The sequence below is a fragment of the Hippoglossus stenolepis genome, chromosome 15 (genome assembly GCF_022539355.2).
Source record: "Hippoglossus stenolepis isolate QCI-W04-F060 chromosome 15, HSTE1.2, whole genome shotgun sequence".
Lineage (NCBI taxonomy): Eukaryota > Metazoa > Chordata > Actinopteri > Pleuronectiformes > Pleuronectidae > Hippoglossus > Hippoglossus stenolepis.
In genome coordinates this window covers 2,675,399-2,703,304 of record NC_061497.1, presented here as the reverse complement: position 1 = coordinate 2,703,304, position 27,906 = coordinate 2,675,399, and the positions used below count along the sequence as shown (strand labels likewise).

At 39.9% G+C, this 27,906-nt stretch overlaps 2 protein-coding genes across 3 annotated transcripts in view; both read left to right on the top strand.

The window, feature by feature from the left end:
- The window catches only part of LOC118122572 (protein turtle homolog B), a 128,748-nt gene extending 120,123 nt beyond the window's left edge, over window positions 1-8,625 (top strand). Inside the window, exon 21 of the mRNA XM_035179363.2 lies at window positions 3-8,625. Within this exon, the coding sequence (XP_035035254.2) occupies window positions 3-217 (215 nt within the window). The 3' untranslated portion in view covers window positions 218-8,625. The remainder of the gene's footprint in view (window positions 1-2) is intronic.
- Window positions 8,626-10,239: 1,614 nt separating this feature from the next.
- Window positions 10,240-22,306, top strand: cfap58 (cilia and flagella associated protein 58). 2 transcript variants are annotated; one of them, XM_047343542.1, is made up of 18 exons: window positions 10,240-10,357; window positions 11,737-12,006; window positions 12,674-12,822; window positions 12,914-13,064; window positions 13,880-14,074; window positions 14,507-14,644; window positions 15,075-15,234; window positions 16,764-16,846; window positions 17,037-17,228; window positions 17,355-17,516; window positions 18,721-18,867; window positions 18,980-19,120; window positions 19,209-19,432; window positions 19,817-19,925; window positions 20,059-20,163; window positions 21,133-21,252; window positions 21,613-21,737; window positions 21,825-22,306. In XM_047343542.1, the coding sequence occupies exons 1-18, from the start codon at window positions 10,349-10,351 to the stop codon at window positions 21,850-21,852; spliced, it is 2,508 nt and encodes an 835-aa protein (XP_047199498.1). In that variant the 5' UTR covers window positions 10,240-10,348; the 3' UTR covers window positions 21,853-22,306. The 2 variants fall into 2 exon arrangements, with proteins under 2 accessions (XP_047199498.1, XP_047199497.1); XM_047343541.1 differs by having other exon boundaries at window positions 21,850-22,301.
- Window positions 22,307-27,906: the final 5,600 nt, after the last annotated feature.

The window sequence follows — 27,906 nt, the reverse complement described above, 5'->3', positions numbered from 1 at the left end:
AGGTGTCTCCACCTCTCAGACCCAGCAGGCCTACACCTCTCAGGTACTCCAGCCCGAAGAAGCTCTCTACCTCCGCAAGAAGAGGAAACGGCCCATCTTCCATGACCCATACACTCGCTTTTCTGCTCTGCTGTACCGCCGCCCAACACGGGAGGACCAGAAGGCTATTTTGGCTAGCATGGACAACATAGACCTAGACCATGCCACTCTCCTCTGAAAGTCTTTAAGGACAAGGTCACAACCATGCAATACGCCCCCATTCCAAATTTACACTAGCTAATGATCAGTTGAAAAAACAAAAAAACCAACATGATCAAAAAGTCTTTGCAATTTATTATATATAAGGGGGAATAGCACAAAATTTCCTTATTCAGTATATTCTGACTCAGCCCTTGGTCAGTTCAGTCTGCATGTGTAAGCATTTTAACTAATCTGTGATGACTTCAAATCATAAATCAGATCAAGAATTCCTTTCAATGACCAAACGTTTATTAATTTTGATCAATGATTTGCCAACAAAACTGCAGCAGTGGCCAATTAAACTAACATCACAGATTTAAGTGCTTGTTCAAAGTCTGGATTATTTTTGACTGACTGGGATGCAGAGGCACAAGAATGTTCTGTGTGAGCTAAATCAAGTGGTATTCCTCTTTAAAATGTGTTTAGACTAGCAATTCTTATCAAAATGATAGCTGCCAGTTTCCAAAGTTTTACTCCAGTGCAAAGGATTAATTCAAAAAGAGACAATATAATAATATAATATTCTATTTTCATTTAAACATTCAAACCTCCAGTGTTACAATGTCTTAATTTGAAATACTTCTCCAGGCTCGGGTCATGTTTCTTGTGCTGAGCCAATCCCCTCAAGGTCTCTGTTTACAGCACCTCCCAACGGATCTTCTCCGCCAGCAACGTCTCTTATCTGCCGAGAATTTCGCCTCAAACAATCTGGGTTTTCTCACTTACCAAGTATACCTCAAAGCACAGGACACGAGACCACACAACCACCAGGATCAGCCAGCAGAACAAACTAGCTTTTTGCATCTACATAGTCCTTATGGTTCTCTACTTGTGTTTCTTTGAGAAACGTTTTCTACTTTCCACTCATGTGCGTCTTCTAGTTTCTTAGACATACATACATGGCGTTTATTTACTTTATTTATCTTGCAGAAGAAAATTACATTAACTCATCTTTTCTGCAATGTTATAAATGATCAAGACGTGAAACAGAAATACAACACTGAGCTGCTTTACCTTCCTACAGGAGGAATTCTACTGATTCTCACTAGCTGTAAACCTCTTACTGAATAGATGTCATTCAGCAGTGAATCACACACACTTTCTCCAGGAGCTTCCATTTGCATTTCACACACAGGCACAGTAGAATTTGTAATTAAAAAAAATATATTTTTTAGCAAGATTATATTACTAAGAATATAAAACATAGAGAAAACTATCTGATTCAATCTAAAGTTATTCAGTTGCTCCATTTAACCAGACTTCAGCTCCATTTATCTGACTTTATCTCTTACATCTCTGAACAGTTTGCACTGGAGCAAAATCTTTCAATAGTCGAGTCTGTTCTTTCACATCTCCTTCTGTAGATTTTCTACTTTAGGTCATGTAGAGGCTCCAAATCCTATTCAGAAATCTATAATTCATGCCAAAAACAGTCTAAAGAAAAGAACTAATCATACTTATTGGAAGATAGGATTTTGTGCCATAGTATATGATATATAGTATTTTTTAAACATATTAGATGGCATAAAAACAATTGTTTGGCCTTAATCGAGCTTTTGGTTGGTTGACTGCTTCACTTGTGTCTAAGTTTTATTGCTATTACATTTTTTTTATTCGTGTGTTTGTACACATTTGCCTTTTTGGCCATTTTTTACTCATAGCCTTTTATATTTTGTTTCTTGTGTGTACTTGACATTTAACATGGAAATACTGAGAGTACAGCATGTGGCACTGGAGGCAACCCAACGTTTTTGTTGCAGATTTTCGGGAAAAAGCTGTTTTGTTTACTTGATGCTTTATTTTGAAAGATTCCAGTGATTGCCTGTACAACACACATAGACAATGTGGACTCTAACGGTCTAAAAACAAATTCTATCGGATAAGTAGAGGAATAGCCAGGAACTCTTCACATTTCTCATGCCGCAGCTCAGACAGTTTAAGAACTTAGTTTTACAACTGATTAGATATGAGAGAGAATTGTAACAAGTTCAGCTTGTGTTGCTGTCTTTTTCCCAAAGGGACTCGGTTTGTTCAGAGGGTAGATCTTGCGTTAACATGTGCGAGCCACTTATATGATCGGAAAGCTGTGGTGATGTGCACATTTGATTTAATTATTGGTTAATTTGTGTAATATTTTTATTTTTGATTCTGAGCATATTCTGACACCTCCAACATTATTTCCACAGTGAAAGCTTGCAGAAGGTACAGTATTAGGGTCTCAAACATTCTGCCCTGATAGTCTACCGCTCCTCTCATAGTTTGAGTTTTAAAGTGCAGGACAAGTGAAGACGGGATTTACTTTTTTTAATAACATTTCATTTAATAAAACAGACCTTATCTGTTTAAAACTGAAACTTAAGTCCCCTGAGAGTAATTTATAAATGTCTGGAGAAAAGTGTCCCGACATGGCGACCCAACTACAGCGTCACAGAGGCATTGGTGTTGCTGTCGTAGTTAAAATAAACAACCATTTTATTAAAGAAGCTAGTGCCTTTATTAAGGATGGAAGAATTAGTAAGTCTACTAGGTTGCAGCATTTGCTGGCTATAATGGGGAAGTATTGCATCTGTGTCATTATATATTGTGGGAATAACTCTTAAATACAGTTAGTGTAACTAAAGTGAAGCCAGCGTCTCTGCTTCCAAAGATAACAAAGTCAGCATGAATGATTTCAGTGAGAATAAAGGGGCATGAAAAAGCACACGGATCACAGGTGCAAACCCACCACCCAACCAACTGCAACCTTTTGCTATTGAGAGCTTCTGCCCACCTCTGTCGATGCCATGGTGTTTGAAGGGCTGTGAACAAAAAGATTGAGTTTGCCTGGAAAGAAGGAAAAGGAATAACCGTGTAAAACCGTACATACTGAAACATATCAGTGAAGCAGCCATCTCATCACAGTGGTGTCAGAGGCTCTTCGTGTGGCTTAAGGTGCAAAGCAAACAAGGAATCAATGCTATAGTGATGAGGGATTCTTCCATAAATTACAAATGCCACATATGTCATTGCTGTATTTGTATTTTTTTAATATACATAAAACAAAGAGAAGAGGCTGCACTACTGCCTCTATAAAACTACGAGTTTAGAAGTCACTTGTTGGAGTTCAGGTTGGATTGAAAATCACACTGAAAGAGAAACAGGGAGCTTCTAAAGGCCTTCATCATGGTATACCAATAGCAAAGTAAAAAAAACTGCAGGCACTGATGCATTGATGCATAATGTTCTTAAATTAAATTTGCCTTGTTGCTGTTTAATATCTACGTTTTTAGGAGCATTTTTAAGTTAGATGTAAGAAGAAGAGTTTCCTTTCAGAAGGTATGTAGATTGTTTTCCTGCAGACCTGTTGTTGGTGTAGCTGTGAGACCTTTTAGTGGAGTTCTGGAGGAAATGAACAGAATGACTGATGGCACTGGGTTTGTTTTATTTTTAAAGACAGGCTTTGTAATTTCTAGACCTGCATGACAGAAGGAACAGACGTCATTTCATACCACACTAAACGGTCATTGAGATCAATTGCCAATTAATTTCCTAATTAGAATGATATTTGACTGAGGGACTTTGGCCCACTTGGGATATTTATCGATACTAGAAGAGCATTTCTGTCACATTCTTTTAAATTATGACTATTCTTTCTGGCAGAGATATAATGTTAGGGAATGGACCAATATTAGATTAGTATCCTTTCAGTTCTGAAACTTAAAGATTTTTAATCAACAATTTGATATCAAATCATAGCTTCTAATGCCCATACTGTACCAACATATTTCACCAATACCTACTCTCATGTTGTTGTTAATTTTTCAATATATCACATTAATTTTACTTGCAAAATCACTATTGATGCACTTTGCCAGTTTATCACAAAATATATTGTTCATGTTGAAAATATCCCACGTTTAAAAGAAACTAAAATTGACAGATTTTGAATAAATACCTAATTTATACAGAAAATTATTTATTTAAATATATATAATAATTCAATATATTATAAAATTAGAAATTGCATTTCTTATTACAATTGGTCAATAATGTGTATGTAATTAAAGAGATTTCAGTTTGTAAATTGTTTATCTAGATGCTGTATTGATTTAGTTCAAAAAGCTAACAAATACATATATATAATTAGATTTTTCTTTCAAGGTCAGATTTGAGGGGGGAATTCTTCCTCACAGCACAATGCTTTAGTGGAAACAAACAGGATGAGCCTCTGCATCACCTCCCAAATGCTTTGGGAAAACCAACTGAACTAAATCACTGAAATGTACATTTGTTTCATCACGTTTCCACTGAATGTTGAGAGAGTTCCATGAAATCATCTGGACACCCAGTTAGAGAATATGCTAAAATTTAAAATTTCCAAGACAGCTCTTCAAATCAGCGGTGTGGGGGAAACTGTAGCTGTGTGCGGCTGCGCACTTGTTTCCTCACTGTGGGCTTTACTGAGACTTGTGTGAGGTGAGGACAGTGTGAGCTGGATGGGTGAGGCGAGGTCAGATCGGCCTCAGCAAAGACGTACTGTATACCTCTTAATGTGCCACAGACAGATGTCTCTGTACATACTGTACCTATCGTGTATATTGGAAGATATTATTTGCATGGTATGAACATTTGAATGCCACTGACAATGACAGTGATGTAATTACTCCCAGATTTTAAAGCAAAGCCAGTTAAAAAGCTTGTCTCACCTGAAAGTCAAAGTAAGCAGTAAAATATTTTACTGTTTTTTTCAGAAGTGCACTAAAGAAAAAATAATCAGCAACCAATTAATCAGACCCATCCACTGTACTCGTACTGTTGCTAATAACGCTGCTACACACAAGCACATTGTGCCATTACATCGGTGTGAGAGTGTAGAGGGAAACACCCAGGGTTGTCTCTAGATGATTAGGTAACTAGGTGCTAGTAGATTCACTCTTCACTTCTGTGATGTCTATAAATTGATATTTTTATTGTACCTGTCAGGTCAACACTTGCTCACAAACAGTTGTCTGGAGTAAAAAGAAATATTTTCAATTTTGATGATCTATTTGTCAAATTGTAGTCTCACTCGTGCTAAGTGCAGTACATCGATGTAACATTAGAAAATGATGGATTCTTGAATAGTGAAATATCCCGTCTCAGAATTATGATGGATTATAAACAGTTACTCAATGAGAATAACTCGTCATATTTACTGTAATAACTTTGTCCCCTACACATTCTAAAAGTGATGATTTATAGTCTATTGTACTGTACAAGACTGTCAAATAGCTCATATTTAAATAGTTTATGGTGTCTAAAGAAGTTTCACTCATTTAAAGAGAATTTATTTAAATATAAAACTCAGTACTGTATCACACTTGGCACTGGAGCCGAGACGAACTGGCTGTGGTGTCTTTAGATATTTTAAGACGTGTTGACACTGAGACTTTTCATCACATTGTTGAAGATATCTACATTTTTCACACTTTGAACCGGCTTTTTTATCATCACATAGCGTGGAGAATGTCTGGTGCTAACACCTTCTGCAAAATCAAAAGGTTTTAGTTTCTTAATTAATGGCAATGCACCTCTGTCCTGTAAGCTCGAAGTATACTTAAACCTGCCATTTAATTCTGTTTACTTTAAAAAATAAAGCAATGTATATTGAGAAAAGTTTAGCCCAAATTACTGGTGGTGTGGAGTTGAGTCATATTTTTGAGATAAGTGAGATGTGTGTAAAGATATAGACGTTTTGGTATTTTAATTCATGGTTAGGCTGCTCACAATAATATGCTGACATTGAGGCCACAAACTGCAAGTTGATACAATTGCATAGTGCAGTGAAAAACGTGAAAAAGCAGGAGACTATGGATAAATTACACAATCATATTTGAACCTGTCAGAATTTAGAAGACTCCTTCAGTGCAGCTTCATTGCCAAGATCCTTTAAAAGAACAGAGGAAGGTGCATCGTCTACGAACTAAAGGCTGAACTACATGAGACACAAAAACCAGAGCTCAATTTAGAAACGTCATCTTTTACTGAGAACCACCGCAGAAGAACACATTCAGGAAGAGACTTGATTCTAAACCTGAGAGCAAGATGGAGGAAAGTTGAGATCGCGAAATGACCAACTTTTGTCCAAACTGTGTAGAAAAACTTGAGTGTAGAAAAAGGCATTACATATTTGAGATTTTAAAAAAGTTTAGTAACACAGTGTAAATGATATCTCAAATAGGAATACCTTGTCATATATATTTTTTGTAGAAGAAAATATGATGCACATCATCTATATTGCAGATTGATTGGGAACTGAGTAGTGTAGGGTCTGCTTCAGTGACACATTATAACATGGTGTAACAGACCAATGTGTATACTGTATGTGTGAGTAACGGAAATCTATAAATGCTAGAAATTAGTTTAATAAATTAATAAATATGGAGAAAGTATATATATATATATATATATAAACTACTTGTTTTCAAGAATGTATACGTCTATATTCTATAATTTTTTATCCATCTGTTGCTTTATACTGTAGCAATGCAGAATCTTACAAAAAGTAGAGGAATATTACGTCTGTCTAAGTTTTTCAGCTGTGTATAAAAGAAAAAGAGAAAGGCTGTCACTGTATATCTCACTGTCTATTTCTCACAGACTCTCAGAGAAGGAGACAGCAAACTAGTTTTTATAGCAACCTCCATTTGGTGTGAATAGCAAATGTAATCTTTTTTAAATATATGTGGGCCATCACCTGATCACACTGAACATTTGTTCTGTAGGAGACCTATTTGATTTGTTTGGGTCTGTCACCAGGCTGTCTTCTGCCGTCACACATCCATCTTTTTCAACATGTTGTGGCATGAAAGGATGGTGAGAACCTGTTTTCCCCTACTATGGTGCTCCCTTGCCATGTGTATCACAGAGATATAGATATATATTCATCTGATTTACAGACTGTGCAGATAGAGAAGTTTGCAGTAAATATGTAACAGACACAGTGCTTCATGATGCTGCTTTGAACTGACACGAGGGGATTCAAATGTTTGCTTTTGGTTTGTTTTCGGTTATAAACAGAAGCATGTGCAAGTTAATGCGATGAGAGTTCTCCGGCCTTTGCACTTGTGAGTGGAGGTTGAGGATTGCAGCAGCTGCTTAAAGTCACACCGATTCAGTGCTGTACATTGCCAAAAATACATACATTCTGACAACTGGTGCTATTTGATAACATATGTGGTGCTTTATTTCTTCATTTCTTCATTTTAGGTTGATTGTTTCCTTGCTTCAGACAAAATGTAGCTACACAATCCTGTACTGTACTGTCGGCTGCTGTTTGCAGTGAGTCACCTGGTTCGGTCGTGTGCAACAGACAGTTTGCTCTTGACTGCTATTGTTTCAGGGAATACACAGATCAGATAGGACTTACATTTTGAGTGGCAAATTTTAAAGCAAGGAAAATTACTCGGACGTTAATTTGAATAAACATGTTTTAATGATTTTCTTGGGATTGAGTTTACAGTTTTGATTTTGGTTGAAATTCACAGTGCTTCAAAGTCTAATGTATGTATATTGTGTTTGGTGCTGAGTGATCCGATAAACTCACCATGACCTTTGATGCGGTATTCATCACAGAAATTTAAATCCTTTAGTCTTTCTATCAGGTCAAGTAAACATAGTAACGCCCCCTGCAGGTTCCCTCGTGTTGTCGGGAGTGAATATCCACTTCCAAGTTGCTAGGATCTCTGCAACCAAACTGCTCCAACACAAATATGATGATGCTTTGTTCGGCACCTGCAGTGTTACTATGTTTGCAGACCTGAGAAGGCATCTAGACATTGTCTCATGAAGATGCTTGTTAAACATATTTGCTGCAGCCTCTATACATGGAAATGTTGTACAAGCTACATGAAGCTGATTATGTTATTTATGCTTTTTTTACATCACAAAATGCAATACAAGTGGAAGAAGAACAAAGTGAACTCATTGTCTCCTCTTAATTGTTCAGTCTTCCTGAGATGTGTAGAGCTTTTGAATTTGAGTTACAGATGTAATTTTAAGGGTTCTTTGACGTTTTGACCTCCTGGTAAACACCTAGTCACAGGTGTAGACAACTCAGTACCTCAACATGTCTTCATGGACATCTTTAGCCCAGATGTGTAACTATTAAGTTTTTTAATGTTGACCATCTCTGAGAAGTCAGTACTCATGATGCTTTCTATATTTGTTGGCACAATCTCACACAAGAATGTATGGCTACTGTAATTCCTGCTCACCCCCACTCTTCCTAAAAATTGAGGCTTTTAAAGCAAGTAAATTGAACTGTCAGTTTTTTGTATTTCAGATGTCTTGGTATGCTTGTTGTAGTTGTATATTCATAATGGTGTATATTACATCAGTTTTTATTTATTAAAATGTTTAAATTTTCCTAACATGACTTTTCATGTTATTGAGCAAAATGGTCCTCATCATTTAATGCATAGATGCAGAGCGGATTTCTTGATCCTTTCATTCCATTTCTGTTCACATTGAATAGATCAGCAGATGGTGTTTTCTCATACAAATAATGCTACAATGACAAAATGTCAACTGATTGATTATTACACAGAACTGATTGGAAACCAGTGGATAGAAGGAGAAAGAAAATGCAGAGAAATAAAATACAACTATCGATTTAAAAACATTATGAGCTGCAAAGTGTGTTAAATGTAATAAAGCATACAGAAACAATGGTCAATGGTCCTAATGCCCATCAACATTAGATAAGTAAAAATAAGGCGTTAAGGAAAAGTTGTGATAAAGAATGATGACATGGATTCATGACATTCCTCATCAGATAAAAAAAATGTATGTGTATCAAACAACCTGCAAACTGACTGACACGATCCACACTTGCAAACCAGCAAATATTAAACCTCATCTTGTTAGTTAGCATTGTTACTTTAAGACGGACTCGGGTGTCTGCTACACAGTCATACATTATGAGATCATTTAACACACACAGAGAATTCTGTTATCTGCAACCTAAGACCTAATGAGGTAATTTTATGAAATAAATTCCACACGACACAATTTGTGCATGAACTTTAATAAAGAATACTGTTTATTGTATTATAGTTATTTATTCTATGGTGTTAGGTAAGGAGCTCAGCCCTGACATAGCTGGACCTGTTTGATCAGCCTTACACATCTTCAACAACATATATATATATTAAGAATGAGAAAGATATATATATATATATATATCTTTCTCATATATATATATATATATACATATAGTATATGTATATATATCTTTGATTAAAAAATCAAAAAATGATTACATCATCTTGTCACTGTATAGAGAATATAAATGCGGTGGTGTAGTGTTTTCCTAACTCCTTGTTGAAGTTAAGCCGGTTACTTTATTACTACATTCATGTGAGCAGGGCCTGCATTGATCTCAACTGCAGAAGGTTACATCCCTTTATATGAGACTTTATTTCAAATTGCCTCTGTATAATCAGTGTAATGGGGCATATTTTTTGATCCATTCGCAGATCAAGAAACACACACACACACACCACAGTGAACTAGGTGCAGTGAAGTAGATTTACAATTACACTTCTTACCGTCAGTTCAATAAATAGTAAAAGTCAAACTACATGTTCAACAAACATATATAAACTGTTTGTCTGACTTGTTATGTATCACCTACTTTAACACAGGCTATTTAATGTACTGCATGGTTAGAGGTCTGAGGCGACTCAGATACAAGAAGAAAGTTGGGGGGGGGCTCTGTGGTTTCTTGGTTGCCATTGGTGCATGTGATACACATAAACATGGTCGGTGGTGTATGTTAGGAAGACCACCAACTTCCATCAAAACGTTTGCAAATCCTTGTTCTATGATGTGATTGTCTTCTTACATTGAAACAGGTTGGATTAGGTTCCACTTCCGTGTAGAAACAGAGCAACAGTGCATGTTGTAGCAACACTTCAAAAGTTGCTCTTTACCACGGACCTGGCAACCCACTCTGCACCGGAGGCTCTTTCTCTCGCGAGATCACCGGTTGCTTAGCAACAGAAGTCAACAGCTGTGATCCGCCCGTGTTCTTCCTGAGAGGATTCACTAACTATTACTATAACTATACATCAGCTGTTCTACACGTATGATGGAGGTAACTTCTCTTTCTGACACTTATGTTAACAGCGCGCGGTTCATATGACGCTGGTTGTTTTTCTTGTCATAAAAATACGCCTCAACTTATTGGAATATGGTGAATGTGACGCCTGTTCACTCTTTGATCCACACGCTATGCAAAACCCCTTCTAACGCACAACATGGGTCAAAATGTCCCGTATTGATTTACTGTGTTATTTCATGCATGGCTGGATGTTTTTTTATATTCTTTTATAGCTTATTCTTCCTTCTTCATTGAGGAGAAAGCTCCTTTGATGACATACTGACATGCTTGGCCTATATCATCAAAGACATCTTCTCCCTTTAGGAGACACACCCACAGCTCCAGCCTGATCCGGGGGAACATAGTCTAGGTTCTCAGCATTAGATTTCAGAGTCAGAATCAAGACCAAGAATTGGCTCCTCATTCTCCTCATACTGTTGACAGTATCTCTATGACCATGTCAGACGTAAGTCTGAAATGATTGTGACCAGCTATACTTACACTCTGCATAAAGAAAATCAAAAGCATATTTTTAAATGCATATCAATCAGTGTATTAAGTATATACTGTTATATTTAGAGTTTTATTTTGTTGATCTAGCTATGGTTAGCTAGCCAGAAAAGAAGCTAGCTAGCTAAAAGCTAGTCAGTTTTGTACATATTTCTCTTTCTCATTAGTAATGGATTGTAAATTAAGACAAACATGCATCAGATGTGCAAAAGCAGCTGTTTGAAATGAATGACAGGTGTTCCCCTAGTGAATACATACTGTGTGGGTCATTTTTGACCCGTGTGTGTAAAAGTGATGTAGAAATACACAGTTTACGTTTGTTTATAAAGTAAGGAAGGAAAAAGGAAAATAATGATTTGTGGTAATCAAAAACAAGATATTTAATGAATACTTTGAATATTAAATGTTAAAATACATCTATTTAAAAAATATAGCAAAGAAACAACCAGGCGTTAAATAACACAGGAAATGAATACGGGTCATTTTTGACCCAGGTTGTGCATTGGACGGGTAGTGATACAAACAGGATGTGTAGCTGCTCTATTTGTGACTCTATTTGTAGCTGAACTGACTTGGTTTGAGTGGTGTATTATAGCAGAAGAAGCTCGACGAAATTTGTTTAACATACATTTTGAAGACAAAATATAAAAAAGGGCTACGACTCATAAATTGTGCACTTAAATTTTATTTTTTTCTAAAATGTCCAAATAAACTTTCATTCATTCATTCAAAACCTTATTTTTAACATGAGGTTACTTTGATATAACATAAGGCTCCATGTTAAATCTGGTTTGTATGAGTGGAGTCTCTGTCTCACAGCTCATCTCTCCCATGCTGAGTGTGTGTCTCTGCTGTCCCTGCAGGAGACAGGACGGGGAGCAGAGGACCCTGCTGACTCTCTGGAGGAGTTCCAGATGGTTCTCAGTGAGCTGGTTGGGGACCAGAGCATGGACAGGATCAGGGTGGAGTACGAGAAGCTGATCCAGACTCTGAAGAAGTCGCGGGAGAATGAGAGGAGGCTGATGTCCAAATGCAGGGAGCTGAACGCTGAGATTGTGTCCAGCTCAACTAAAGTCGTAGCTGCCCTCAAACTGTCCCAAGAAGATGAGTCAACTATCAACTTACTAAAGAGGGTAAGCCTGCATGGCCACAACCTGAGAGACTACTGTAACGTGTAGTGTGGCTTATTTATTAGTTTAAGATTATTTCAAATACAGAGGTTATAAAAGTATAGAATTATAGGCTCGATCAAAAATACACATGATTAGGACCAATTGCACTATTTAAGATAAAACACAATAGTATTGTGATCATTTTTATCCAAACCAAACAGGACAACAGGACATTTCTAAGTCTCTCTTTTGTTCATAGACAATGACACAAAGGAATCCTGAATACACATATTCGTTCCACAACATAACTCCCATATATTTAATAGAAAACTGAACATAGTATATAAATAACACCTGTCTGGTTGGGTAATTATGGGATTTCTGAATATTAACAAAACTAAATCTAAAACTACGAGATAAATATGTTGTCTTACATTTCCTGGTAAAAAATGAACTCTCATATTTTATACTCTGCGAAAGGGTTGACCAAAACTCATAAAACTTAAAAACATTTCTGAACAAATTGTTGATGACAACTTACTTGTCTGAAACCATACTAAGTAACTGAGAATGATTTAGTTTTAATTAAGTCATGTTGAATGGATGTTCTATCATTTCTTCTCTGAACTCTGACTATATCAGTTCAATGAAAGTATTTACTAAAAAGTGTACTTTGCCCACACTGAAGGAGCTGGAAAAATCTTGGGAAATGATCAAGGCTACTCATGAGCAAGAGAAGAAGGATAAAGAGATCATCAGGAAACTAAAAGACGACATAGAAGACCTAACGACACATAGTGACGAACAAAACGGCTTCCCTACACAGCAGGAGCAGAAGTGAGCCATGTGTCATCCTTCCCACCCTCTTAATAACTTATTGTGTGAATACTGTGAAAGTGAATGGAACCTACTGCGATCTTCTTTTCAGTGATCTACTAAAAATGAACGAGGAGTTGACGAATGATCGGAATCAGCTGCTGACTTCTGTGGAGGGCCTGAGAGAAGAATTAAACAAGGCCACTGTCACCCAGCAGGAGACAGAGGCTCAGAGACAGAGTGCTATAGAGAACATGTCTCAGGTAAATATGGAGAAAAGACTCCGACAGGACACCGATTGACTTCTGATGTCATTCTAATTATATGACACGTTTAAATCAATGGTTGAGACCGAGTTTTTTATTCACAAATACATCAGAATTTGTGAAAACAGAGTCTACATGAAGAAAAATCAGATTTTAAATTATCATTAGAAAGTGTTTTTCACAGCGCTGTCACCACAGCGATGACTCTGCACATGGTCTTACTGTGTCCACATGAGGCATTGTGTCTACTGTTACAGTTTGTGTTAGCAGGACACAAATGCAGGCAAAGGGCAGGGCAGTTGAGAAGGTATGAGATAGGTGGAATCATTGAATGCAGGCATAGAGTCTTAGAGGACAGGGAAAGTGTGAGTCTGGTAGGATGACAGGGCAGGCAATCTCAAAGTCCACATTTTAAAAAAGACAAAAGGAACAAAACAGGAACAGCAAACGTCAGGAAGTAAAACTGAAAGCATTAGGAAAACCATCAGGAACATGCAAAACCAGGAACATGAATAGAAACAAACATGGGTGGTGCAGACAAAGGACAAAAGACAGGGGGTAAAGCAAGAAACACACAAGGAAGAAGCTACAAAGTAAAATGGGAACTAATAAACTCAAAGTCCAAACAACTGAGATATAAGTTTGGATATAATGTGAGATATAATCAAAGTGGTATAAATCTAAATCGAAAAACCAAACACAAGGAAAGAACAAGGCTAAAGTCTACTAATACAAGGGTTTGACCTCTATATTATACCAAGAAAGTGAAATCAAATCCAGCTCTGAGTTTTTCTCTCTGTTTCTAAACCCAGCTCCAGCAGGAGCTCCTGGTACAACAGAACGAGATTTCCCGGGAAGTGAGGCTGAAGGAAAAGCAGGATAAGGAGGTGAAGCTGCTGCACGTCGACTTGGAGGCGAAGACGGCTGACATCAAAGCCCTAAATCTACAAGGTCAAAGATCCAAAGAGGAGCAGCTGAGACTGGAGCAGCAGCTGAAAGAGCTAAAGGTGAACAATGGAGTGGGATGCATACTCTTTACAGTGTCAAAAAACGATCTTATATAATATTTATCGTCTTAGTTGAAAATAAAGACAATTGTGCAGTTGTTATTATTGTTAAATGTTTTCTTCAATGCATACGGCATGTAAAGGGTTGATTTATACATATATATTTCTGCATTTGTATTTTTGTACAGTGTGAATCCTAATGAGTATGTTCAAATACAAATATACAGATAGAATTACATTTAAATTGATCACAATAAGCCTCTAAATCAGCCTTGGTGCACCTTTGTATCAGTCGTGTCAGTGCATCATTTACTTTATAGGCTGGTTGACTACAACATACAGTGTGTGTAATAACATACACTTTGCTTACTGCACAGCAGAATGCAACGATTCCTTTTATCCCACGTCTCAATCCCCCTTGTGACTGTGCAGATCCTGAATGAGCGATCTACCAAGGAGCTGGAGCAGGTGCAGCTGAGGAACACCAAGCTGCAGCAGGAGTGTGAGAAGCTCTCGTCACTCAAAGACCATCTCTCGCTGGCTAATCTGCAGAACGCAAATGAGCTCAAGGTACACATCTGTCCACTGACTCACACACACACACACACACACACACACACACACACACACACACACACACACACACACACACACACACACACACACACACACACACACACACACACACACACACACACACACACACACACATACACAATGTGAATGGAATAGAGTGGTGAAGTAACAGCAGTGATAGTGGGTTCACACCCAAAAGAAGTCCGAAACGGGTCTACTGTGTTTTATTCTCCAAGAAATAAAAGTCAGCAAAAAAGAGAAAGAGAAGATTATGTTTGTCTCGAGAATTTGGAATGAGTTCTCTGAAGGCTCCGGTCAGAGGGACAGACTAAGTGTGGACTGCTGCCCTCAGGAGAACACTGTATGTGATCCACTCTCCTTGCCTGACACCCTTTCTCCCTGTTGCGTTTGTGTAACTGATTAGATGAGAGAGGAGGAGGTGACTCAGATGCGTCAGGCGATTGCCAAACAGACAAAGATGAGAGAAGCCATCCAGAAGAACTTAAACCAAATGGAGGATCAGAAAGCTGACGTGGAAGTGCAGAGGGAGACACTGAGAGCTCAGATCGCTGGTCTGGAGAAAGGTAAGGGTTCTTGTCTCCCCCCCCCTGGGGTCCCAGTGGGTCCATTCGTCACTGCAGCCCCACTTAGTCCCTATCAGCTCATCAGTGTCAGCTTTTAACTTTCTTTTCATGCTTTTGACATTCCTTGTGATTACAGAGAGTACAACACAAGGCGATGTTCAAATAGACAATAGGCTAATAATTAAAACCACCCAAATTTCCAAGAATAATCAATTTATATAAAATGGGTATGAACAAATGTTTCAAACCTTATTATGTTGTGGTTTCTCTGCACAGTATAGTGAGCTCTTTACATTTGTACCATATTACAGTTATTAGCTGTAATCACATACTGGATATACATTTCAAAGTTCTGCCAAAGTCATTATGTTCATTAGGATGCATCTTCACAGAGAAACATAACTGAATTATTATTTGCACTGAAATCACTTTAAGAATGAATCTCTCTACAGCTTGTGTGAACAAGTGGAATAATGACGTTGACCAATAACTCAAGTATCAATAACCAACTGTACACACTGTATATGCATTTTAAGACGGTCCTGACTATTGTATATCTGTTAACTTGAGTACATATATAGGCTTGAAGGACTTCTTATATAATGGTATACATTGAACTGCAGATATTTTCTTCTGACGCCCTCAAACCATATCTGACGAGATTAATTAACAAACAAACAACTAAATACATGTAGGTAATACACTCATAGCAATCTACACATGGACACACAACATAAAGGTATAAAATATGTTCGTATTTTCATCATAATCATTTAAGTTTAGAATCCAGTATTTAGTCTGCATTAAAAATCCAGAGAATCAGTGAGGAGAAAATATCAGAGTTTGTCAATGGAAACTGTGTAAATAGACCACAGATAAGAGCTGCTGTTGTTTTGTAATAAATGCTAAATGGTCTGTATTTACATAGATATACATCTATGTGCAGCACTTTTTATATCACACATCATTCACACAATGCTGTTGTAGCTGTCGGGGGAAATTTAGGGTTCAGTGTCTTGCCCAAGGAAACTTTGGTGCGCAGAATCGAGGAGATGGGGATCAAACCACAGACCGTCTGGGTAGTGGACGACCCGCTCTATTTCCTAAGCCACAGCTAAAGACAGTCACCAGGGTTGGAGTTGGTATATAAGAACTAAAAATGCACCATTACATAGACCAATGCCATAGAGCTAATTGACAGTGATGGAGCTATTGTATCAGATCGGCTGACAGAACAAGAAAGATTCTAATCACAGAAATGATTATGTACTTCTACTTACCTTTATGTTTATGTTTCTGTCCATCCATTTCTCTCACATTTAATGATCCCACTGTCTTAATTCAGACGTTAAAGTTAAGCTTCTTCTTTACATCGTAAAATGTTCTTCGATCTTCATGGAAAACCTTCGGTCGGCTAAATGACTGGAGTCACATTGTGGCAAACTCTTTTAGGAGAGAGCTTAGTTAGGAGAGAGCTAGGTTTGGGCTTTGATCATCAATACAAACTGTCTGCATCTTTCTCCCCGCAGACCTTGAATCTTCCCGAAAGCAAGTCGAAGCTGACAAGAAAGGCATAGACGAGCTGATCCGAGAGAGAGACATCATAAATAAGGTATATTTACCCTGTATTAGTTCTGAGCACACATTTCTCTCTTTTCTGTTCTACACTTGTGGATAATTAGTAGGAAGTAAACTACAGTTCCTGTTTCTCAATCAGCTAAACCCTGTGTCAATGCCTCTCAAAGAGTTTCAAAACCAGAATGAAATGTTATGCTCCTTTGTGGTTGTTTCTCCATCAACAGCACATGATTAAAGCTGCACATTCGACTGAGAAACAGCAGAAGCTTGTGAAGCTCCTGGAGCAGGACAAGACGACGCTGGAACATGAGATCAACGGATACGGGCAGGAGGCCCATAAGCAGCGCAAGATCATCCACCAGCTGGAAAAAGAGCGAGACCGCTACATCAATGAGACCAGCAGCCTCACGCAGAAGGCAGGTTATGCAGAAGACCTAACTTCATGGATTTCATTGTTTGTCCTGATCTTTATTTTACAATATGTTTGGAAAAAAAACCTGCCTCCATCCTGAGCCTGTCTGCAACTCTCCCCCCTTCCACAGGTGCAACAAAAAATGGCTGATGTTGAAGTGAGAGAGTTGGAGATATTTGATTGGAAGAAGAAGGTGACTGAGGCAGAGTACAAGCTCAAACAGAAAGTGAACCTGCTGGATTCTATTGTGACTGAAAGGAACCTCTACAGCAAAAACCTCATCGAGGCTCAGGTACGAGTGATGAGTTCCTGTCAGCCATTATCTTCAGTTCAGTAAAATCATCATCCAGTCAGTAGTGAGTCAGCTGCAGACTGCCAGTATGCAGTAATGTTTGGAGTGAGTTTTCATTTTCTGTAGTTTCTAGTGTTTATATTATGTATTTGCTACAGTTTGAAAACTGGTTGTGGACGAAAAAGTTAAAATAACGCTCTTTCATAACCCCCATTTTTTGACCTTGATGGAAAACCTCATGAGGTCAAGGAAAGAGAGAAAATCCAACTCCACTTACACTTACACAAGATACTCACAGACTTTACGGTACAGTGATGAACTTTGTGCTGTGTGCCGACAGTTCAGGTAAAGTTTCCTGTCCAAAACAGAATGACACGTCCTAAGAAAAGATGTTTTCAGTTTAAACAGAGGGAACATTTAACCATCAGTTACTCACAGGATATAACAACAAAAGAGATTTGATTTGATCAAATCAATCATTATTTGTACAGCCCATATTCACAAATCACAATCTGTCTCATAGGGCTTAACAGGGTGCAACATCCTTTGTCCTTAACCCTCAGCAACAATAGGGGAGTCGCCGGTGAGCATAGGGTAGGGAACTAGTAATTAGGAAGCCACCAAGTCTTTCAACCACGTGTGTGTATTTTTGTAAGTGCTGTCATGAGAACATGTTTTATTGTGTGTTTTTTGATTGTCGTGAGCTCGTTTTTAAACTTCGTGCACCTTACCTTTTGTGTGTGTTTTTTATTCTTTGATAAAAAATTTGTTGATCGTACCTTCAAGGCAGACCTCGTTTTTGCATCACCACACTTTTTTGTTACTTGATCGCCAAGTATATTATATATATTTGTATTAGTTTGATTATGATATTGTGAACTAATTTGCTTGTTGTTCACTGTGACTCCTGACTGGAAAGATATGACAGACAAGAAATCAGCTGTCTCTTTTTCTAAATTTGTGTAGGTCTACCCAGGTGCAACTTCAATGTTGCACTGCTTTAGATGTCGCTGCTTCAATGAATTGTGGGAGAGCATTTTCTCCTTTCCTTTCATAAAGGATGGTCTGGTGTTTCCTGTGCTAAAGGAAATAAGTTAGGAAGCATTGAAGCTCCTCTCCGTATCATTTAGAAAACGTCTGCATCTTTTCATTCGGTTAGGAACCTTCCTAAGTAAAATGCACCCAATGTCTCCCTCTGCTTCAGGAAGAGATTGCAGAGAACAAGGGGAAGATGAAGACCATGAGCAACCATATTGAACGGCTGAAAGACGAGATCACAGGGAAGGAGCTGGCCCTGGCCAAAGATCATCAGGAGCAAAGGCGCTTAGAGAAGGATAACGAGTCCCTCAAGGTATTACAGTGTGCCTCAGTGGTTCTTAGTCAAATCAAGCCATGGAAAAGTGGGTTTACACCTCCTGAGCAATACCAACACCCATTCCATGTATCTGTGTGTCCTGTTCCAGGTGGAACTGCAGTTGATTAAGCTCCACCTTGAAGAAACAAAGCAGCATGTTGAGAGTCAGAAAACAGAGGAGCTGAAACTGCAGAAGATTATCGCCGATGCTGATGCTGAGCAAGTCCAACAGAAGAAACAGCTGGACCAGGTAAAGATGATGAAGGAGGTAGATGAATGACCAGCACAGGGACCACTGTCTAATGATCTAATGATATGTTGGTGAAATGTCTCTCTAGGTGATCAGAGAGCGGGACAGCCTGGGAAAACAGCTGCTACGACGCAACGAGGAGCGTGCCCTGCTCTATGAGAAGATCAGGATCCAGCAATCCATCCTCAGCAAGGGCGACTTCCACTACAACCAGTGCATGGACGACGTCCGTCTGCTCAACCTGGAGATCAAGAGGCTCCGGCGCAAGAAGAGCATCATGGACAAGACAGTCCCCCACACTAAGGACCTGAGGTAAGACAGGGCCTGGTCAGGATGAATGGAAATGACAAGAACTTGGAATAGACAAGGAGAGGCAGGACGGGGGCCCTGCGCACAGAGAGCAGGATGGATAAACACTGAGCTAACCTTCAGAGTGTAGGTTAAAGGTGCTCTCAACCTACAGAACCTGACAGACTCTGCCCTCTTCATTCATTGTCTTACATTTGAACTAATATTTCCAACAGACTTTTGCATTGTGAATGATGGACCTCTGGCTTGTTATTTTGCTGATATTTGTCCTGTTATTTGTTTTTCTTATAAGCAACAGGGCCTATTTCCATTAAGGTGGTTGTTTCATGATTGTATGAAGCTGTATAGAACTGCTGTGTGAAACCCCATGGACCTTTTCTTTTGCAGGCGAGAGATGTTCCACCTGCAGGGGGAGCTGCTCAGAGAGAGGACGAGAAACAGCGTCCTCGAGGAACAGCTGAAGCCCATAAATATTCACAGATGGAGGCGACTGGAGGTGAAGGACTTGTTGAGTGTCTGTGTGGGTTAGCTTAAAGCCATAGCAGCTTTAGCCTGTTCCATTGGTTCCTCTTTGCCTCCCAGTAACATGAACAGAGTAGCAGAGTTAACCCCTGGACTCTCTCCTGCAGGGCAGTGACCCCGGCAAATATGAACTCATCCAGAAGATTCAGGCCTTACAGAGGAGGCTCATTGCCAAGTCACAAGAGCTTGAGGAACATGAACTCCTACTACAGGTAAACAGTGGACACTCCTTCCTCAATGTGCAAACACAAGCACACACACACACACACACCTGTTAGGTTAGTCTTTAGTTTACCTTTATCAGTAAATGATAAAGCTGGTGACAGTCTTTTTTATTACTCTAAAAAAAAGACCAAAACCAAGACTGCACCAGTCTGTATACTGTGTATTCAAGTCATGAATAAATACTTTAACTTTTTACTTCCTAAAACAGCTGAGCACTGTAGTTTTTAACAACGGTTTCTCAAACAGAGGGACATAAAGCGTAAAACAGTTCTTGTTGGGGCCTATTTTCAGTGGTGGAATAATACATATTTGTTTTGTATGTGGGTTTTTAGTAAAAAATAAACTAGTGTTTATGTGTTGAGGTAATAAAGTAACATGTTATTCAGTTCAACAGTCCCACTCACTGGTGTGTGTAATAGTTTTTGGACATCGATGGAGCTCCATGACTTTGGATACACACACAATGGTTGTGAGGAGGATATATTCAAATACCTCTCCATGGGATTTGTTGACAATAATGATAGTTCTGGTTTTGTTCTATTATTTTCTGAGAGGATATAAATATTCAATTAAATGTGAACACTGTGCTGCTTAGTCCACAACTTCAGATTGTGACTGGAGACTTGAACAGTGATTGCATTATTGTTCTCTTTCTACTCAAAAAAAAATATTTGTGTGTAACACTTAAAAATATCTGACTTTGGCTCTATTCAGTGATCGTATTATGAAAGACCACAAGCACACCTAAGAATGGGAGAGCATTTAGGTTATATTTTCACTAGAATGTTTTAGGTCATTATTTAAGTTGTACTTCTTGTTGTAAACAAGTATGTATTTCTACACGACTTTAAAGCGGCAGAAGCAGGTAACAAATCCTGTGCAGAATGTAGACAGAGTGGGGGCAAGTGCACTTTGTCTCCTTTTCCTGTCTTATTTCTTCTTGTTTCCCCACCAAGGAAAAGGAGAAGCTGTATGTGGAGCTGAAGCAAATCATGGCTCGACATCCTGGTCCAGAGGCGGCTGAGCAGCTCCAGCAGTGTCAGTGGCTCCTCAGAGAGAGAACCACTAAGCTCAAGGTCCTCACTCACCATCATCTCACAGTCCAAGCATCCCTCTCTTCATTTGTGTTTTTCTTGTTGTGTTCCACTCCTCCATGTCCTTCCCGAGTTAATGACTGTATGTCTGCGTCTGTCCCTCCATCTTTGTTTCCATTAAAACTGTGTTTATCAAGCACACTCACTCTGTAAACGTCCACACACACTGAAAGTCATTTTATTGAAGTTTTAACCTATGAAGCCTTTTATTAGAATCCAAGCCACATGTTTTTTACGCATGTTTGTGTTGCTGAAGTTGGCTAAATACCTAGACATAATGCAAAGAGCGTGTTTTTTGAAAGACTGTTGAATTATGTGTTATATTTCTTTCTGAATCCGCAGGTGTTGATAGCAGAGCTGAAGATGCTTGACTCAAAGATGAACGAGTACAAAAGTGAGAATCAGAGATTGGACAATGAGCTTGCGAACATCAAGAAGAAGTACCTCAGTCAGAAGAAGCTCCAGAGGTGAGCTGCTGCTTTGTTCTTTACATGTTGTCTCCGTGGTGAATCTGAGGGATGGGTGCAGACCGCTTGATTGTTGATGTTATGCAGGGCGCTTTTAATTGTGTCTCCTCAGTGAGCAGAGGACCTTGACCAAGGTGGAGCAGCTGGAACGTCTGCCCCAGCTGAGCAGCAAACCTCACTATACTGGAGGAGGCTTCAGGACTGACAACCCTGTGAGAAGATGAGCGATAATGTTACAGATTATTTCGTAATTCATCTATTTTAAACCTTTTTAATAATTTAAAATGATGAATTTTTTACAATAAAAGTGTGTATTAGTACAAAGCAACCAAAACCTTTCTGAACCAGATATTCAAAATATAGAAAGACTTGAAGAACGCATTGAGCCTCAGTCATGTTCTTGTTCTGTCCAGGTTAAAACCATTATGTGAAAATGACTCTGTCTGACAAGTAGTAGTAGAATGTTGTTCATGCCTGTGTCACCTCCTGAGTAGACTTCCATTACTTTGGTTACTGCATGTATTTGACTTTGTATGGTGCAGATACTAATGTTTGACACAGTGTATCTTCAACACTCCAAACAGAGTATAAATAGCTCTGTTAAGCATAAGATAAGCGTGAGTTATCCTTCTATCTTACATGTTAAATAAATAATCTCCAGAAACCAGTTCATTCATTGAGGCTTAACCGGACTTTGCAGGGTTGGAGAAACTTGTGAAATGTTTTTTTTAATTTTTTTTATATATTCTTTATTTTTTGACAGTTGTTTTCAAAAACATACATCAGCCCAAGGGCAATTTTCTTTCTTCTGCTGTCAATCTTTTTCAAAATTGGGTAACTTTGTACATTTTGGGAGAGGTATAGTGTGTACATGTAGACAATAAGCACAGATCAAAAGAGAAAAAACAAATAAGTGAATAAAAACCACCCCAAAAAAACAACAAAACAACAACAAAAAACAACAACAACAACATGCTAGGGGGTGACTTGAGAGAGAATGGGATAGAGGTCGATGAGGCTTGCTAAATTAAGGCAACATTACAGGGTCATTCATTCAATACCTCCACAAAATCTGGCCTTAAGGGTTTTACATATCTCACCCATTTGTTCCATAATTGAATGAACACAATTTTCCGAAGACGAAGGGAAAAAGTAATCCTTTCCATAACATAAATGTCATTTACTATATCTATACTCCTGTATCGTGGGGGGCCCAGGAAGCAGCCAGCGCCTTGTGAGCGCTTTTTTACAAGCGGTTATTAGTATGCCAATCATATATTTATCTGGGCGCCTTGTTTGGGAATCATCATTTCCTAAAAATAATGTTGTAAATTGCAGGGGCAGGTCAGTATTAAGAATGCTTTTTAAAGCTTTATGAAACTCTGCCCAGAAAGGTTTTATCACTGGACAATCCCAGAATATATGCCAGTGATTTGCTTCCCGAGACCCACATTGTCTCCAACATGTGGGCTCCCCTCCAGCAAAACGTGCTTTCTGCTTCGGTGTAATAAAGACACGAATAACACACTTCCACCCAAATTCCCGCCACACGTTAGAGTTGGTGCATTCCCACTGGAATTTACATACATCCAACCAGTCCTCATTTGATATTGAGAGGCCACCTTCTCTTTCCCATTTTTCTCTAACATATTCAGCAGTGTGGGATTTTTTTGTCATGAGGCCTTTGTAGAATCTAGAAATAACACCTTTATTTGAATCATTTTGGTGCGCACCAAGAAATATTCTCAATATTGGGTCAGCAAGGTCTGTTCTGTTTCTAATGTTATGCTCAAAATAACTGCGTATCTGGAGGTACCTATAAAAATCTGATTTTTCAAGACAATATCTTTTCCTCAGGTGTTCAAAGTCCTTTAATTGCCCCTTTTCTGTAAGGGAATAGAATGTCGTTATACCTTTTCGAATCCAAAATTTAAATCTATAGTCAATTTCATTTGGCTTGAACCCAGGATCATAAGCACACCACTGAAGTATTTGTAGTTTATGATCTACCTTATATTCTCCTTTAATTGTATTCCAGATTTTTAATTGGAATTTGATCCATGGATTTTGCACATTGTCTATGAGTTTTCCCAAATTTTTATGTGCCAATACTGCATGAATTGGGGGATCCTCCATGATGGAGAGTTCAATGTCTTTCCAGCTGGAACAAAAATTTGGAGTACATATGTTAATTAAGGGTTTAGTCTGGGCAGCGTAGAAATAATCCTTAAAATTAGGTAGACCCATTCCTCCTTGCTCCTTTGGGAGTTGTAGAGTTTTAAATTTAACCCTGGGTTTTTTCCCTTGCCAGATAAATCTTGAAATCATTTTATTCAGTTCGGAAAATTGTATTGAGGGAATTTCCGCTGGAAGTGCTTGAAATAGGAAGAGATATCATGGGAGAATGTTCATTTTTACAGGTTCAGCAACTGAGGGAGCTGACTTCAATGAGTAAGAAGCTGATGTGCCAAAAAGCTGCAAAACATTATCAGGCAGCTAGTGCTCATAGCAAGCCTCACCAGACAGCCTCAGACCATATCGGACATACAGGATGGAGTTAAGGGTCTGCAAGGACATCCGATTTCTAAGTTTGCTTTTTACCACACTCATCTGGCTGAATAATCTCTCGACTTCAGCATTCGAGTGTGGCAAGGACAACACAGACACAGCAGCCATGGCAAGTTCCTGAAACGGGTTGATATCAGCTGCATCCCTAAACTTCCAAATCTCACTCCTTCAGCACTTTATGGACCCCATCGTTAATCCCCGTCATAACGGAGGCATTGTCGGTCCCTATCCCCAGGAGTTTCTCTTTTTTAAGACAACACTTCTCCAGGAAAGCCACAACAGCTCGGGCTATAGATCTGGCATCTCCTTCCTCCAACTCAACAAGCCCAAGAAATGTTGAGACAATTGTGTGTTTGGTGTCACGAAAGTACCTTATCACAACCCCCAGGTACTTAGAAACACTTATATCTGTGGACTCATCGAGGAGGAGGCTGAAACGCGGGTCACCCACATCTGCGACCAACTTTTTTAGAAAGTATGGTGCTAGAACACCATTAATCATTTCCGTGCACTTTGTCCTGTGCATTTTGAAGTGAGTAGCAGCCGTGGAGTCTGAGAAAGCAGCTTTACATGCTTCCCCAATGTGACCACATGCCTGCATGGAACTGTATTCAGCAATAGCTAATGCCATGGTGGCTTCAGCCTTTTTTGCAGAGTCAATTTTTTTACTCATTAATGGCAGCTTGCTTTGGGTGGAACTGGTATAAGGCTTTGCCTTTTGAGTATGTTTTTGAGTTGTCATGTGTTTTTTTATATCACAAAGTTTGGCGTAGCAATCAGCCTTACAATACAGGCAGTATGCCCGTGTATCATCTCCAATAAACGGCTTCAACCAGCCTTTGAATTCAGGGTTTGATTCCCACTCCTTTCTGTATTTCTGAGCGTACAGTTTAGACTGAGACATGATGAGCTAGCTAGCTAGATGTTTAGCTTATGTCACCGAGAGGCACACACACAGTGGACGAGGTGAGTAAGTGACTGAGGCTGTGTGAGTCAAATGCAGTGATTTATTTTAGTGTGACAGTGAAGAAACATTGACGTTTACATCCCGCTCTGTAAGGCAGGGCGGGATCAGCAGCGGCTTTGCGCACGCGCAATTCATTTGCAGTCTGGAGGACGCGGAGCGCGGGTCTCCCCTCTGCTCTGACTGCAGCTGGGACTGCTGCGAGAGGCTCCTGTGAGGCTGACCGCCTGTGAGTGCATTGGGACGGCGGAGGGGCTCACGGCAGCACCCGCTGCTCGGTGAGGACAGCAACTGCAGAACGATATGTGCTTTCACGTCAGAGTCTCCAATAACACCAGAAAAGTCGCTAGATTTGTCGCTAGTCGCTTTTGACAAAAAAAGTCGCCAAGAGGATTTGGAAAGTCGCCAGATTTAGCGAGAAAGTCGCCAAGTTGGCAACACTGGTGAAGACCTCCGGCGCGTCCATATAGGCGAACTAGGCGATTGCCAAGGGTGGCACTGTGGCACCTGCAGCCACCTCTTTCACTGCCTCCTGCCCCTGGCTCTCTTGCGTGGTCGTGCGTGGTCGTGCGTGGTTAGGTCTCAAGGATGCACGCACACAACAGACATCTGTCTCTGGCTGACTGACACCTGTCTCTCTCTTCTCTGCCTCTCCGATCCTCTCAAGATTCAAGATTCAAGAGTTTATTGTCATATGCAATGATTACATTAAGCAGTCGCTTGCAATGAAATTCTTGGGTCACAGGCTCTCTTATAGCAATGCTCATAATATTAGTAAAATAAGATAAAATAGAATATCAAAATTAAAATATAAAATATATATATATATAAATATATATATACACCTGAAGAAAAAAGAAAAACAAGAAAAAACAGTAGTGCAAGTGTGTGCAATAGTGCAAATGTGCAATAGTGCAAATATGATAAGGTGCAGATTAAGTGGAATTTGACAGATTGGAGGAGTTTAAAAGTCTTATGGCCTGGGGGATGAAACTGTCTCTGAGCCTGGTGGTGCGGGCCCGGATGCTGCGGTACCGTCGGCCAGACGGCAGCACGCAGAACAGTTTATGGCTAGGGTGATAGGGGTCTTTAAAGGGGACATAGCATGCAAATTCCACTTTGTTAGTGCTTCTACAGGTTAATGTGGGTATCTGGCATGTCTACCAACCCAAAAACTCTGGGGAAAAAACACTCGCGCGTTTTGTTATAGTTCCTCAAAGTCAGAAACGTCATGCTTGAGCGACTCGATTGCGCTTCCTGGGTTTTGTGTCGTAACAAGGAACTGGAAGTCTCCCACATGGTCTTGCCCCCGTCCCCCAACTCGTTACTTCCGGTTTACACGGAGGCAGCAAGGCTGCGAGGCAGCGCAGCGCCGTCCTAGCGGGCAGCCGCCTGGCTGTTCCAAGGGACGAGCATTTCTCCGCTGGTCAGCCCGCGATTCACTCACATGTGGCATTTGTCTGGATCGTTGGGACTGGGAGGCTGCAGCAGCTGCTCGGGAGCGACCGCTCGCTCTCCCGTGCGTGAGCTGGAATTTGGGTAAGCGCCACACAGCCAGCAGTGTGGAAGACTTCCGCAGTGTTCAGCGCTACTGTAACCCCGAACCCCGACATTCAACGGGTACAACAACAAGCGGAGAAAGCAGAATCGCGGGCTGACCTTATATATACAGTCTATGGGGCTGACCAGCGCGGAGAAATGCTCGTCCGTGTGAACAGCCAGGCGGCTGCTGCTGAGAACCGCTGCCTCGCAGCTGTCTTCCACACTGCCAGCTGTGTGGAAGACTTCCGCAGTGTTCAGCTCTACTGTACGCCGGGTTACAGTAGTTACGCCGGGTTACAGTAGTTACGCGGGTACAACACGGACGCGGAAGCGTGAGAGGCAGCGCAGCGCCGTTCTCCAGCGCGCAGCCGCCTGGCTGTTCACACGGGACGTGCATTTCTCCGCTGGTCAGCCCCATAGACTGTATATATAAGGTCAGCCCGCGATTCTGCTTTCTCCGCTTGTTGTTGTACACCTTGAATGTCGGGGTTCGGGGTAAATGATGGTCTTCATAGCCCCCCCCTCTCTCTCTCTCTCTGTCTATCTGCTTGTGTGCTTGTAGTGGATGGGCAGAGGGGGACATTTAATTATGTGATTGGGAAAATTTAAACTCCAGGACAACAAGGGGAATACAAAGTATGGGATGCATATTTGATAATTTATATCATATAAAATATGTAATTTATATCGTTTAAAATCATGGGGGAGAGGGGGAGGGGGAGCTGGCTCATTAGCATTTAAAGGAACAGGCACTCAAAACAGGTCACTCTGTGGAGGGCTGTTTTAGACAGGGTAAAAAGGGTGCTGTTTTATATGATCCTTGTGGTATTTTGACCAAAGTATGTTACAGACATTTCATTAAGACCCCAAGGAACCATATCAACTTGTGGTAAAATGGGCATACAATGTCCCCTTTAATGATCCGGTTGGCCTTCTTCCTACACCGCTGGGTGTAGAGGTCCTTCACGCGTCGCTGCTAATTTATCCTCCGTCACGAACTTGTCGAACTCCGCTCGCTCCTGTCCTTAATGCGCGTTCCCGCTACAGGTGTGCACCCCCTTACGATGGGCAGCTGATAAGACAGCCTTTGGACCA